This window comes from Kryptolebias marmoratus, linkage group LG8, assembly GCF_001649575.2.
Source record: "Kryptolebias marmoratus isolate JLee-2015 linkage group LG8, ASM164957v2, whole genome shotgun sequence".
Lineage (NCBI taxonomy): Eukaryota > Metazoa > Chordata > Actinopteri > Cyprinodontiformes > Rivulidae > Kryptolebias > Kryptolebias marmoratus.
This window is the reverse complement of record NC_051437.1, coordinates 4,278,787-4,295,340: the sequence shown is the minus strand read 5'-3', so window position 1 is coordinate 4,295,340 and position 16,554 is coordinate 4,278,787. Positions and strand designations below refer to the sequence as shown.

Genomic DNA, 16,554 nt, shown 5'->3' with positions numbered 1-16,554 from the left:
TAACTTTAATGAGTTTTCACAAATCAGAGAAAGGTTTCACACATCCCAATCATGGTTTTACTCATTTATCTGGAAGAGGAGAATAATCCAGTCCAGGTTTGAAGTGTCTAGGTGCAGTAGTTTTTAAATTAGAATCAATTAAAGATGCGGATGGTAGTGAAAAATTAGGTGGAATCGCCCTTTAGCTATTCGACGCTAGAATTTAATGCCAACTTCAGCGTCGTCTTCTTCGGAGGGTTTTTATTTCCATCTTAAAATGTCCGAATATTGTTTGAAAATAAACAGTGTTTTTCAGTCTCATACAGAATTCTATACAAAGCTTTGAGATAAACCAGGTGAAGTGTGGTCGGCTGCAGCCTCTTTGTGTCACATTTATAAAAACCTGATCCTGTTGAAGTGAAACAGTCTGCCTCTTTCTGTCTGTCAGTATTTGCTCAGCATTTCATTAAAAAAATCTGCTCAGTAGTTTTTGCAGAAAGTCATAGGAGCGACAATGAGACGCCCTTCACCCTCATCTCAGAAAACAAACAAGTAATTAGTCGTAGCTTTTATTTATTAGGGTGTGTGGATCCAAATGAACCAGAGTGTTTTTTTCCTTTTTTTAAATTTATTTTTTAATGGTTTTAGGCATTTTTGTCATAAAAGACAAATCTGTAAAATGAAAACAATCACAGGCTAATTTCATAGAGACGTTACTAAATTAATTATAAAATTTATTAATTATGTTGAGTTTAAACAATAATCTAACTTTAAAAAGTATTACAATATTTCCCCCAAAGGTCAAAGTGAATAATTTTAGTTCAGTTTACTTTAAACTGTCAACTTTAGCATATACAGTATACCACACAATATAAAATGTGAACAAAGACTTGCATGTTAAAGTATAAATACTCCACTATGAAAAAATAAATAAAATAAAGCTCTGATTATCACCCACCACCAAAGGCGAAATGCTGATAATGTTTTTGTCCATGTTTGTATGTACATTTGTGTTTGTGTGTGTTGTTCTAAATGTCTGTTAGCAAAATATCTAATGAAACAGTGGGTAAATTCTAATGAAACACTGAACTCCTCATTGCCTCTGATGTTCTCCATCAGTGTATGAATGGAGTTTAAAGCACTGGCACTGATTAGTCTCCATACAATGATTTATTCGGATTACCTTTGTAGAGATTCAGTGCTTTATGAATGTGTGTGTAGATGAATAAATGAGGGCAGATTGTGTTGTAAAGTGCTTTGAGTGGCCTGGTTGTCTAGAAAGGCACTATATAAGTACAGTCCATTAACCTTTTACAGATATTGAGCTAAGATTTTGTGTGGTAAAAGCTGTGAGTCATCCTTAATACATAGTATGAGTGCTAACACATTGCACTAGACCCATTTTTAAAACTTGTCCATTAACTAATAGATTCAAATCTGTCTGTCAGAAAAAATGTCTCACCAATGTATAGATTTTACTATAACTTTCTGAAATTATTAGTGAATGTATATGTAAAGGACTTAACACAAGAATAGTGTATGCCGTGAACAGTAAATGTTGTCATCCACTGATAAAAGCACTAAAAAACAGATAATCACACTTCTCAGAATCACTATGGCACAAATATTCAGTGTCTTTAGGGGTGATGTCAGTTAGAGCTGTCGTCTTCCAGCAAGAAGGTCTGGATCTCTTCACGGCCTGGAGCTTTTCTGGGTGGAGTTTGCATGTTCTCCCTGTGCTCACGTGAGTTTACTCTGGGTACTTCGGTTTCCTCCCTCGGATCAAAAACATGCACGTTAGGTTAATTGGTAACTCTGAAATTATTCCTAAGTGTGAGTGAGAGTGTGAATGATTGTTTGTCTTGCTTATCTCTGTGTGTCCCTGTGATGGACTTGTGACCTGTCCAGGGTGTCCCCTGCTTATCGCACAGTGATGGCTGGAGTTAGGCACCAGTTTCCTGTGACCCGGAAAGGAGAAGCGGGTAAAGAAAATGGATGGATGGATGTTTTATTTTCGCTGATGACATTTCTGAGAATTATTTTTCTGCTTTGTAATAACCATCATTTTATTTTTTATAAAAAGTCAAGTGACTTACATGACTAGACTAATATATATATTTAAATTTTATGCTGTCAGTTATTAGACACACAAACAGGTATTTTTTTTTATCTCTTAGCATTCTTTGTAAATCCAATAGAAAGATATCTTTAATTTTTTTCATTTGAAACAGCCTTTGGCAGCCTCAGTTCATGTGTGGACAATATCTTGTCTGAGCTCTAAATGTATAACACAGCTGGATACCTAATGGGTCAAAGATGATCCCTATTAATTTCAAGGTTACAGGGTCAAAAGCCAAGGTCACAGGCGACCCCTTTGTGAAAACTTTGTCTATGCTCCAGCTTCACATCTGAGTAACATAGAAATGTTGAGCCCTTTGTTCCCTAGATTATGTCAGTCCATTTGCGTATTATGTACCATTGGTGGTACTCTTGTTTAAAATTGTTTTGTACATATTTACAGGCTGGTATGCATCGTAAGTAAACAGATTTGAAACAACAACCTGCCTCTTATGAAAATGTGTTTGACCCCCTTAGTTAGCTGTTCCCTTTTCAGGGGTCGCCACAGCAAGTCATCCACCTCCATCTCACTCTCTTCTGTGTCCTCTGTCCTCATTCCAGCTACGTCCATGTCCTCTCTAACTGCATCCATATATCTCCTCTTTGGCCTTCCTCTTTGTCTTTTTCCTGGTAGCTGCATCTTTAACAACCGTCTACCAATATACCCACTGTCCTTCCTCTGCATATGTCCAAACCATCTCAGTCTGGCCTCTAACTTTATCTCACAGTCATTCAACCTGTGCTGTACCCAGGGGTAGAAATTAAAAATTTTGTCCACCAGCCACTCAAATATTTTACCAGCCACTATTTTTTGTTGTGATGTGACAAAAAGTTATTTCATATGATGATGATGATCAAGGCGGGTGGAAGCAGTTGTGGTGCCCTACAAGCTGAACAACATCTCTTTCTGGACACTGCATGGAAATAACTAGACTTTTCTTATTTTATTTTTTTTATTTTAAACCATTAAAAGATGCATATCTGTACATAAAAAATTCAGACAAGTGAAATTTATTTCTGTGGAGTGTTTTTGAAGTATTTTTTTGTGCTTTTGTAAGTTTTTGTATGTAAGTTGTAATGTTTTTCAGACACTTGCTGCTTTTAATGCATAGATCTATTTGTGCTACCCGCTTATATTTAACAGGTTATTTAACAGCTTATATTTAACAGGTAGGATATTCTGATGAAGGAAGTGATTTTTGTGGTTTTAGAAAGGTTTTCGTCGGGGATATAAATTGTTCCAATGCTATGCTAAGCATAACTCTTAAGCTTCCACTTCAGTAGCCGATGATATTTAACATTAACACAAACCGCTATAGTTTTCGGTTTGTAAACATGAAGATAGCAGTTTCTGACGGGTAGCACCGACCGTTAGACATAGCTGTTTAGCCATGCTACGGTAGGAAAATCTGACAAGGAAGCGCAGATCGTCAGAACACCGGCCGTAGGCGTGAGCGCACACTGACCGACGTCATGATGTCATTGATTTAGTTAAAAAAAAACATTGTTTAACTTTCGGTTCTTGCCTCGACTACTCTTGAAAAACATTTTGGTTGTCTGCCACCCGCTTAACTCCCGAAATGTTCCGCCACATTTCTACTCCTCAAATTGTTTCTTCTTCTTCTTCTTGATTTTTATTGGCGGTTGGTAAACAACTAAAGGAATCAATACCGCCACCAACTGGTAGAGAGTGTCTGCTAAACTTTTCTCCTTCTTGCATTTAGCAGCAACTCGAGCACATTGCTGCCCTCTATATGTCAAGAGGGCAAATAACACCTTTTCTGTTCAAATTGCCAACCCGCCACAGTGGTGTGTGTGTTGATCAAATTCACACGCCACTTCAAATATTTACCCGCATTTGGCCAGTGGCGGGTGCTAATTTCCACCCCTGGCTGTACCTCTGATGACCTCATTCTTAATTCTTTACATCCATGTCACTCCCAAGAAGAATCTGAACATCTTCAGCACTGCCACTTCCAGTTCTGTCTCCTGTCTTTTTGTCAGTGCTACTATCTCCAAACCATGCAACATAGCTGTTCTCACCACTGTCTTGTAAACCTTTCAGTTGACCTTTGCTGCCATTGGTTTGTCACAAATCACTCCTGAAACTTTTCTCCATCCACTCCATCTTGCCTGGACTCTCTTCTTCACCTCTTTACCACACTCCCCGTTTTCCTGGACAGTCGACTCTAAGTACTTGAAGTCCTGCACCTTTGTGACCTCTGCTCCTTGTAGCCTCACTGTTCCACCTGCCTCCCTCTCATTCATACACATGTATTGTGTTGCTGTGGTTGACTTTCATCCCTCAACTTTTAAGTGCATACCTCCAGCTCTCCAAATTCTCTTCCACCTGTTCCATGTTCTCACCACAGATCACAATGTCATCTGCAAACATCATAGTCTATGGGGATTCCTGTTTGGCCTCATCTGTTAGTCTGTCCATCACCAGAGCAAACAAGAAGGGGCTCAGAATTGATCCTTGATGCAGTCCGACCTCCACATTGAAGATGTTTTTTACTCCTACAGTGCACCTCACCACTGTCCTGCTGTCCTAATACATGTCCTAAACCAGTCTAACATACTTTTCTGCCACTCCACACCACAGCTCCACCCTCAGCACTATGTCAAATACTTTTTCTAAATCCACAAAAACACAATGAAGTTCTTTCTGACCTTCTCTGTACTTCTCCATCAGTGTCCTCAAAGCAAAGATGGCATCTGTGGTGCTCTTTCTTGGCATAAAACCATATTGCTGCTCACAAATGGTTACCTCTTGTCTTAGTCTAGCCTCCAAAACTCAGATCTTTATTGTGTGCCTCATCAACTTAATTCCTCTGTATTTGCTACAAATCTATACATCACCCTCGTTCTTAAAAATTGGCACCAGCACACTTCTTTTCCATCTCTCAGGCACTTTCTCACTCTCAAAAATGCCATTGAATAATCAAGTCAAAAATCTCACTGCCATCTCTCCTAGACATTTCCATACCTCCTCTGGTATGTCGTCAGGTCCAACTACCTTCCTACCTTTCCAGCCTGGTCCCTCTGTCTTGCCAGTTGATACAAATCCTTCTCTCCCTCCTTAGTGTCCAGCCTCTTGTACAACTCATCATATGCTTTCTGCTTTGCATTTGCTAACTACCTCTTTGCCTTATGTTGCATCTCCCTATATCCTTGTCTAGTCTCTTCAGTCCTCTCACTGTCCCTTTTCTTCCTGGCTAACCTCTTCTTCTGGTTAACTTCTTACACTTTACTATTCCACAAGAAGGTTTCCTTATCATCTTTTCTATGTCCAGATGACACTCCAAGTGCCTTCCTACTGTCTGTCTTATCACTGTTGCTGTAGTAGTCCAGTCATCTGGAAGCTGTATCTTACCAACCAGAGCCTTTAATAACTCCTTTCTGAACTCCTCACGATATTCTTCCTTCCTCAACTTCCACCATTTGTTTCTCTTCTCTGCCTGTACTCTTTTTCTCTTCATCACCATAACAGTCATCCTACACACCACCATCCGATGCTGTCTGGCCTGGCCACACTCTCCCCTGCCCCTACCTCTTCTACACAAAATGTAGTATACCTGCTGTTACAGCCTGGCTCTATGGCCATAATAAATAAAGGAAAGCAACGCGTGGGATAACTTAAAATTAAATTTATTTAACAAAAAATCATGGCTGGCTGAAAAAGAGAGGTCAAGGAGAGATAAAAAAAAGAGCCCAAGAATGAGAGCAAGTGGTGTATCTTAAGCTCTTCTGGAGACACTGGCCAGCTAGGTTCTTGTCTTGTGATAAGGAGATGGTACCTTACAGTGGTACAGCTGAAATTGGGGTTGCCCTCCCTCAAAATGATGCTGTGCATGTTGAGTGTCCCTGGTCAATTATTAGAAAGATGGCAAGACCCGAGAGTCAACTGAGGATTAGTTTAAATGAACAACTTATCCAGAAGATCACGCAGGAGGATTAAGGTGATGGTGTTGAGGAAGGTCTGGAGCTGTCAGCTGATGGAGTTAGAACTCGATGGGTGGTGGACATTTAGAGTAGTTCTTTAACTAGATTTATCTCTTAAAGTGACAAATGGTCCTTTTGGGCATTTTCTGACAAGACTCGGTGAAACGGGACTCGGATCAGACAAACAACGGCAAAGTTTTAAGCTGTTTATTTTGAAGTTAGCGCCAGCGGAACTGCTACGTCCTAGGAGTAGACCCCCAGAGAGACACAGAGGGAGACCCGCAGCAGGTAAGGCTAACGAGATGCTACTGGGTTGAAAGTCTGTTTCTGTGAGAGAGGGGCGAGCGCTAGTTGGTAAGTCCAGATGCGGGCGAGGGGTCAAAACCAGGGAATCAGATGTCCGAAAACAGATCCAAAAAAGCACTAACCAAGAGACGAGATCCAGAGAGGAAAAGCGTAGTCGGTAACCGGTAGACTGAGTCCGAAGAGGTTCCAGGCAGGGAGCAGGCAAAAGTTGTAGGTCAAGGTCCAGGCAAGGGTTTGTTAACAAGAAGACAGGCATAAACTTTGAAAGATCGCTGGACATTTACTAAGTCGACACTGTTCAATAATCTGGCAACTGTGGACTGTGAGCTGTGGACTTAAATACAGACTGCTGCAGGTGAAGCAGATGAGAATGATTATGGTGGCATGGAAACAGGGGTGTGGCATGAGACTGGAAAAACACTGTGGCTGTTGCAGGAACAGGGAAACTGTGACATTTTCTTTTTACTTTACTGGACTTTACAAATAAAGCTAGAGAATATATTCTCTTTAAACTTAAGTTAACAAAAAAATATGACAAGACAAAGTCAAGAGAGACCATCACACAAAGATGAAGCCAACATCAAACTGCAAAAAAAAAACCAGAAAACAATTGAGCAAAGCCAAGTTCTTTTTCCAGTTATCAAAACGAGACAACAAAACACGGTCAGAAACCCAGATTGCTGGTGTTTGCAGTGACCTTGAGGTCTGTGCAGACTGAGCTTAAATTTTCCTGTTCAAAAGTTCTGGACCACTGAACTTTGTAATGACAAAGAGGTTAATAAAGTTTGAACCATTTGACTAATTTCTTGTTAGATAAATGCATGCATAAAATCCACCAACATTCATTTTTAACATTTCAGAAGATTTCACAATCTAATGAACAGATTTAATCTCTGGATAAATCATGTTTATTTGAGTCTTAGAAGAAGTAAAAACATACTATCTCTGTTGATTAGGATGTCTTGAGTGTGGAGCTTTAGAATGTAAACATTTATCCAAGGCGATGAATCAGTCAGGGAAGAATAACTTTTAGAGGAAATTGAAAGATGAAAGATGTTGTTAGGTCAGAGGTCATAAAGGGAGGGGGTCTCTCAATGCTACACACCCCACAGTGTGATGGTCAGTTGTGTATATGTACTTACCAGTTTTATTTCTATCCCTCGTGTCAGTGTATGCATTTGGTTTTAAAGATTTTCTGTAAAATGAAATGTCTGATAGTTCAACCAACAACCAGACGTAATAAAAATTATCTATTGTTAACCTGTGATTTCTTTTTTCTTCACTGTAGTTACTGAGGGAACTCTGAGGGTTACTATGTGGCTGGCCATTCTCTATCAAAGGGAAATTGCTACTTTGAGGTAAGTCATTCCAAGTCTGCACTGCTCTTTTATTACTGCATTGTGATTGAGCTGCAAGACGTCAATTGATCAGTCCAGGTGCATTTTTGGTGCATAGTTAGAGTTGTTTGTTACAAAATAATGTTACTTTCTGAGTCTTTTTGTGTTTTTCATTATTTTTATTTATGATACGATAATCCACATACCACATTCCTCTGTCCCTGGCTGTGCCCAAGATTGCTTTTCCATCCAACCAGTAATTTCAGTTTTGGAGTCCAATTGCTGACAATTTTCTCAACTTCATTTTAAATTAAGAGTGACCTCTCCTCCCCTGTACAGTCTGAGTTCACCACTGCAAAACCACTACCTCAAAAATGTCCCAGCTTCATGGCATTACTTTTTTTCATTTTTTATCATACTCTTTTAATCCCCAATGGAGAAATTCAGTCTATGCATTTGCATCACACGTGTGAGCACACACACATGGAGCAGAGGGCTGCCATCCAGGGACCCCGGTGAGCAGCCGGAGTGTTAAGGGCATTGCTCAAGGGCCCACAGGGGGTTAATGAGGATGGAGGCAGATGTGGGTGCCCCCCCCCCCCCCCCCCCCCCAAAATCTTGTGCTAGTCTAGAGATTTGAACCCCAGGTGGTATCTATGAGTGCGAGACACCACCTAACCTAAGTGAGATTTCTGTTTTTTAGTTATCAGTCTAGCAACAGAGGAAGATGATGTTTTAATTTTTGCAAAGTTGTCTGGCCACTGGTTTTAGAGAGCAAACACTGAGCACAAAAATGCAGTCTTAAATATGTTAAATATGTCACCAAAGTCCATGTTATTTATGACTTTGAATATGGGACATTGGAGCAGACCTTTTGACATTTGATCAGGTGACAGCAATTGAAGCTGACTCACTTCCTTTTATAACATTTTTTTTTCAAGTTTCAAGACAAGACATTTACATTAGCCTAGGCTCAAAATGGAACTTAATAGGCTGAAGGAACCGTCAGAACCCTGTAGCAAAATTTTGATGGCATAGACTTCCAGCTTCCAGTTGTAAAAGTTTTAACCTTTAAGTTCGGTCTGAGGATTATTACATGACCAAGCTGCAAAAAAAGAGAACACTGTTCCACCAAGTGATTGGCAACCTGTCCAGGGTGTACCCCACCTCTTGCACAATAACCGCTAGAGATAGGCATCAGCTCCCCGCGACCCTGAAAGAAAAAGCAGGTAAAGAAGATGGATGGATGGATGGATGGATGGATGGATGGATGGATGGATGGATGGATGGATGGGTGGATGGATGGATGTTCTTCCAAGTTCGGAAAAAAATCCTGAGAAACTTAAAGAAGAGCTGACTAGAGGGGATTTGCACTGATAACAGGTCTTTGAAAGTATCAAAAGAGTAAGCAAATAAAATGTAAATTTATCTAACATAGCTTTGTACATAAAAATATACTGATGCTGTTGTCTCCTTAGGCTTGAAGAGGGCCAAGAAACCAGATTATAAAGTACACAGTGATGTGTACTATACAAGGCATTTGTTATGAAACAAAAAGATAAATGATACAGAGAATCTAAAGATGAAGTGCAGATAAACATGCTTATAAATATTGTTACGATAACAAAAACATTTCAATGTATCCAGACCAAGTTTTGGTATTTAGTTTGGTATTAAAAGTCCAGTCTAACCTTTTGGTTTTGTTTGTTTGTTTGTTTTAAAATAAATGCTCAATATCTAATTGAAAATAAAAACTATTATCCAGCCAAAGACTAAACAATTAGTCAATTGTGAAGTTTGATTAAAAACCATCCAGTGTTGCAGGATGTTTTTGTTCAACAGGCAAAATACTGTACTTCGTGTTTGTTAATGATTTAGGAAAAATACATTTTCTTAAGATAAAAAAAAAATGTATGTAATGAGTATCACATAGAGTATTTGTTGTATATGACTCTCAGCTACATCACCAAATTTTAGCGTAACATTTGACTTAAGTATAGCAATTTTGTATTTTTCTAGTGTCAGTTTAGTGACTCCAAACATTATTCAGTTGTGGAGGTCACAGCCAATGATTCTTTCCTGTAAGTTAAAATCTGTCCAGCGGTGTATGAGATATTTTACAAACTGACAGACTGAGTTGACTCCAAATAGTTCATGACAAAATGTTAAACAAAAATTTTGCGCAATCAGTTTGAGCTCAGAATTTGTTTTGAATCAGTTGTAGCTACTACCACACCAAATTTTAGGTGTCTGTAAAATCTTAGTTGTTGGCTTTTTTTTCTCTTTTTTTTTTTTTTGAGGTCAAATGGCTGTGGCAGCCATTTTGAATCAGGTTACTCAGCATGTAGATTTACATTTACATGCAGTGCTTACTTTCTGAAATTTTCTTCCAATTTCGTCCAGTGGTTCATGACAAATTTTGATAACAGATGCGTGCACACAACATACTCACTAAAAACCATTAACGTCCACCTTCTCCTTTGGCAGTTGGCACTTAAATTTTTTTTAAAATGTGATAAAATCTTTAGTATGACTTGACAATATTTTAGCTGTGAGGTGCTCGTATAATATGCCTAATAGATGCTAGATGTGAGATTTTTTGCAATTCTGTTGGCGTCATTTCAGGACCACATTTTAAACTCTGAACAATCTCTCTGACATTTAGATTTATGGATTTTACTCGGGTTGTAACCTAGAGGTTCCGCTCCATTATCATCCTCTTTATGACGCACATGCTGTCAGTTTCTTAGATGTCTCTTAAATTTGGGAGCAATTATTTTGATACAGGTCTTAGCTTCTGTCGACTGATGCCTCACAGTTTCCCTCAAATCTCCTTGTTTTGCTTTCACATGAAGTTCATTTCACTTCTGCTGTCATTACTTCTGTAGTTTCTCATGTCTTCTAGGCCAGCTGAACATCTGCAGCTTTTTACTTCATTTATTGGCTGTGTTTTTGAAAAGATATTCCATCATAACTTAAAACATTTGCTTTAGGCATACCACAAAATAAAATTCTCTTCTTTATTTGATTAAACTCACACTTCTAGAACTTTTATTTAGATTTTGCGGACAAAAACAATGATCAGATGTTCACTACTGCAGCCAGTGGTCCCCACCTGCCTACAATCAGCCACAAAAATCCCTGTACTAAAGAAAAGCACAGTGAACCATTGACTGTCACCTGATTGATCTCACCCCCATATTACCAAAGTTTGAAACAAAGATCTCATGTGATCTGTCAGTTCTCACAGTATGTGTTAGTGATGACGAGGCATGGGTCGGTATAAGTTTCCAACGGTATGATAACCTTGACCATAGTTTCACAGTGTTACAGTATTAAAACAAAATGGCAAAAATAGAAAATCCAATACTGTTATTACTTCTGCACAAATATTACATATTGCTTAACAATCTTATTATAGATATAATAGTAAAATAAAATATAAATAAGCTGACAGAAAGTACACAAGTGACCACGTTGACAATCACTGTTTAAAATTAGTGTCAGCTTTTTTCTGCACTCTGAACAGATTGTAAACTAATTTGTGATCATAAATATGTGTATGTGTAATATTTTTATTTACAATGATATTTAAGATGAAGGCAAAATTTTTCATTTTTACGCCAGAGAGTCATAAGGCTGTTTTAAGATAGTGATTTTGTTTTATTTTTATTATAGATTCCGATTATAGAGAATAGCATAATTCACCATGAGTAGCTGGTTTAATGACACTCTAGGGAGGTCTTTACAGAAATACTCTGTGTTCACTTAGGGAGCTGAAGTGTCTCCTTTAAGAGACTTTATGTTTTGCTAATCGCTATGTACCTGTACAAGGTTTGTTTTCCCTTAAGAGAAATGATAAGTAAAAAGCTGTTGTCTTCCTTTTAACATCAGCTTCACAAGATGCACAAAAGCGGCAGACTGAATTTAAATTATAACATCAGATTTATTTATATTTCAAAAGTAACTGTGCCTATTTTGCTGTTCCTCTTTTTGTAAAGTAATGTTAAGAGCCTGACAAGCTGATGTTACTAATTAATTAGCTGGTTATTAGCTTCTTTATCTGAGCTGCAGTAGGCTACATATTTCATCTGCTAACATACTAACTTTTTTAGCTTGTTGCAAACGTTTGTTTCAAAACATTGTTAGGTTGAAAAGAGAGACTGGTGCTGTTTCTCTAGTAGACAAGCCATGGCTGTCTGTGTTATCTGCTGGATAAAATACACAACAAACCAATGTTGTTGTTTTTTTTTTGTTGTTTTTTTAACAAGCATAAACTTTTAGTGCAATTTCCCCCTCAGCTACCTGCACAACTGAATGACAGCTCAGGGCACCAGGTCTGGTCACGGAGAGAGGAAATTAAAAAATAAGCTCTGTTTTCTTCTTTTTATGCATTTAAACCTATGGCTAAATGGTATGAAGGAAAGATTTTGTGGTTTTGACACAATGTCTTTTTAACACCAAGGTGGTATACATTGAAACTGTTACAGGTATATCAGCTGTCAAAATACAGGATTTTCAATGTTTTTGATTTGATTTTTTTTGTATGCGTTTCATCTATGGTAAACCCCCCACTAAATAAGCACCGTTTACTACCAAAAGTCTACTTTTTAATTTATAATAAATGACTGAAAACAGCAGTCATATTTTCTTGCCAACACGTACGAGTTGTTTGTTAACATTCGAACATTGACGAGTACACTTTGAACAGTGTCGGCGCATGATGGAAAATGAGTCAGTAAAGTAACCCCCAGATGTAAACTGAGTCAAAATAGAACAATTGAATTAAAGAGGCCAGAAGAAAGCGAAAAAGGTAAAGTTTTTCTCTCTTGAAAAGAACGACAACTAAAAGCTGTGAGAAAGAGAGGCAACAGAAGTAGTCATTTTGGTGGAGGAAGTCCAGTGGTGGAGAACGTTAAAGCAAAAGTTGGGGCTAAGATCATCTGCAAATGAGCTGTGCTGAGATATTCTAAACTCTAACAGGAGAATTTCTGTAACTGATGGCCGAATTTAGTTGTAAACAAAGGCAAGAAACATTTACTGTTTTCAAACACAACTTTAACAAAAACTCTTATGAGTTTAAGGTACATTATCTCCCAAGCAATCATTTAATCCTGTAGAAATTGTGTTTGAAGCATAAATTTGAACATTATAAAATCCTGTATTTTGACAGTTAATAGTTAACCAGCTCATCCCTAAATATGACTTTTAGCTACAGCCACATAAAGTTTTAGCTCAATAATTGTAATCTTGAGTTGGGTTGATTCCACAAGTTAATCAGTTATAGATGTACGCACAATTATTACATTCTAAGAGTTTTACATTCTATTAAATTTTGTTCAGTAGTTAATTAGATATTTTGCTAACAGACATACAAATCAAAGTGTGCACACACAACACAATTGATTGCCTTTTTACGGAGGTGGGCCATAGTGAGGAAGTTTATGGTGTTATGTACCTGACAGAGTAGTGCTTCCACAGGTGAACAGGTTCATTGGAAACGGGTGAGTGTCATGATTGGGTATAAAGGGAGCATCCCCGATAGGGGGATATATATAGTGACTTGTTGCCAATAAATTAATCAGGTGTATTTTGCATGTTTTTTAATTGACCTGTCTTAACTTGTTTGAAATATCCTGTTCACAGCAAATTCCAAATTAAAGTGTATTTAGGAAGGGAAAAATTTATGTTGTCTGTGTTTTAATTTTATGATTCATCTGCAAACAGACTTGGAAGCTTTTGCATTCTATTTTATTTAAGTTTTACATGCATTTCTGACATTGCTTCTTTTCATCTTTCTTGTCCAGGTGGGTTCAGTAGAGGTTCCTGTGTCGATTGAGGGGTTATTCCCTGCTGTAGGTTTGCACTCCATGGGTGAGGAGGTGAAGGTTGACCTGCGGGCTGAGTGGGTTTTGGAGGAGGATGATGGTAAGATGATGGTTGACAGCCACGAGGACGATTGGGGACGACTGTATGACGTCAGAGTTAGCGGCATGGTAAGAAATAGAACAAGCCCTTTGGTGGTGTTTTTTTAAGTATTAGAGATCTGTTGAGGATATTTCTGTAGCAGAACAGCAGTAACTGTTACAGAAAGAGAGACACAGTAATGGAAACTGACAACTGCTTCCTGAATCATCCGCTGTTTGTGAATGTTAGTGAAGTTTATTTTAACTGTTCTTGTCTTGGATGTGGCCACATAATCAAGAAAATAACCAAATAATTTATCAGACTTATTATTAAAACTGCTATCCTGCATTCCCAATGTATATAAGACATAAAAAATGAATCTCCTTTTCTCAGTCCTTTATTTTATGTCATGTTTACAAAGTTTATAGGCATTGAATAATACAAGTATGCCTGAACTTTACAGTAATTACCAACTAGTGTTTTTGCATTCTGTGGGGTCACAGAATAGAGTACATATTCAGTGGTTTTCCTAGTATGCTGTTTGTCCTGAATAGGACAAATTGTACTGTGCTTTTTGTATCTTATACTTCAGTGTGCCTGTTTGCTCTCTTGTGTTTATTTTGTACTCTGAAAAATTGTTTTAACTGCTTGTTTTGTATTAAATTCCTCTTTGATGACAAATATACTTAATACTCCTAATATTCTAAAGTTAAGAAACACTCCAGCCAGTCAGTTGAATCTGAATGAGATTACCTAGATGCCTGTTCTTAGCTTGACAAAACCCATAAGAAGTGATAGTCCCTTATGGGGACATAAACCTGGTCCTAATATAATGGAATGTCATGTTTGGGTTAGGGTTAGGCTCAGATGTGAATTGAGTTTAGGTTGGGGTTAAGGTCTTGGCTATGCTACAAAAATGATCGAAAGTCAATAGTGTCCTAATAAGGATCTAAATACCAATGTGTGAGTGTAAACTTACACCTACAACCCTGTGCAGCATTATTTGTGTATTCATTCATTGACTCAGCACGATCATTTTAACACCCCACATACTTTACTAATATCCAGGCGTTGCCTAAATCCAGTTAATCTTAGTTCACATCTTTGGCATAAGCCAAACCAAAGCCTCTTATTTATGTTTATTTAGCTTTTTATTTATTTATTTTTTTGTACAGGTCAGCAGTGACAAACAGATCCATTATGTTTTCACTATTAAACATATTTAAGTCAACAATTCTTGCCCATTTTATCTCATATCCATGATTTCTGGTAGAATAGTGACTTTAAGTGCTGAACTCAAGGCTTCAGTCTCATTTTACAAACCAATGAGTAGTGTCTTTATGCACTTTAACAAACCATTTCAAGTCGAGACTTGGACACCTTCTGGCTTGGTGTGATTTTTGAATGGACCTAGGCGGCATGGGGTGGATAAAGCCAGCCTACCCCTGATGCACCTTTGTGCTGCCAAGTGAGGTAGTAACAGAGTTGCTAACAGTAAAATGGTATGCCAGCTTTGCAGCTCAATAATTTGATATAGTGATGATATCCAGTCTGTGTGGCCACCTGGCTGTGGAATTAAAAAACAATTAACATATTTATTACAAATAATAAGATCAATTTTAATGCACAGAATCTTTGCATTTAGTTAAAACAAACTGGCTAACCACAAAAAGGATCTCTAAAAAATTAGTTATTTGTCATGGTTTGAAAATGATATGAGGGAAACGTTTGTCTCATATTTAATGTGTAGTGCTCCATGTCAAAGCAGCTGAGTTGTGCTCCACACCTCTTTTGGTTCCACAAAACTTGAGTCATTTCTGAAAGCTTACTTCAATGTGGGACATGGCTGGCTCAGTGATTAGTGAACAGCCACCATGGTTTGTGTTAATGTAACACTGGCGTGTTAACATGTTAATTAACGTTATTCTGAAAACACACATTTAAAATGTGAACACAAAGACTCACAAATTAATTTAACATTAGAACAATATTGTTATGTAAAATGTAAAATTGAGGGGGTTCTTTTCCTAGTTTTCCTGTAACCAGGACGTAATATGTTTCATGTCTGAATAAATCTTCTGAATTAATTAATATATTATAAGCTTATGCTTTTAATGCATGGTCTTGTAGACCATAAGATGGCTCCAGTTAATTTCTGCTGGTTTTATCTAGGGATGCTCTGATACCACTTTTTTATTTATCAAGTACATGTAAAAGTACTAAATGGAAGCTTCAATAGTCTTTAAAGCATTAAATTTTCTCAAACTGGACTTTAAGTCAAAACATGAGTTGATTTGCATCAAACTACAAAGCATTAAAACTGAGTTTATCTTCTAATTTCTCAGGGAGGTGATTCCTAATCAGCAGCACTCATACCTTGAGGTAAATGTTTTTGTGAATACTTAATATAAGCTAACAGAGCTTTAAAGTGAATACAATAAGACCCAGCCTTGCTCTGTTTAAATGGAAATACTTTAGGCTGTGCTCTGAAATAAAAACAAAACTTAGTTGTAGATTGGCCTGAATAATCTGTCAAAGTAACAGAATTTAGATTTGCTGTCAATAATATATTTATGATAAATATATTTGTCATATGTTTTAACAGCTGTTAATTGTTAAGACGTGTAAATCTGATTCTGTCACACTGCCTCACCGCATTAAAACTTCACTGCACATCACTGGTACTAACAAATACCATTTAAAAATTCAATTGTACAGTCATTTACGAGTTTAAAACCTTTGAGAGGTGTCACAGCTCCATCTGTTCCTGCCACGCCTCTTGCCACAGCCACTTAATTTTCCATTCATCCACAGTTCAAGCCACGCCCATATTACCATGCCCAAGTAATCACAGTCATCTGTTTCACCTGTTCTGGTCCCCATAAATACCCACAGCTCCCAGTACTCTTCGCCAGATTATTGAAAGCCTCACAGCGAGTAAATGTCCAGCGTTCATGTCTTG

The 16,554-nt window shown here is 37.7% G+C and overlaps 1 protein-coding gene across 1 annotated transcript in view; it reads left to right on the top strand.

The window, feature by feature from the left end:
• LOC108248019 (SPRY domain-containing protein 3-like) overlaps window positions 1-16,554 on the top strand; it is a 124,765-nt gene that overhangs the window by 40,766 nt on the left and 67,445 nt on the right. The window contains exons 2-3 of the mRNA XM_037976822.1: window positions 7,637-7,706; window positions 13,493-13,681. Coding sequence (XP_037832750.1) covers window positions 13,556-13,681 — 126 coding nt within the window. The 5' untranslated portion in view covers window positions 7,637-7,706; window positions 13,493-13,555. The remainder of the gene's footprint in view (window positions 1-7,636; window positions 7,707-13,492; window positions 13,682-16,554) is intronic.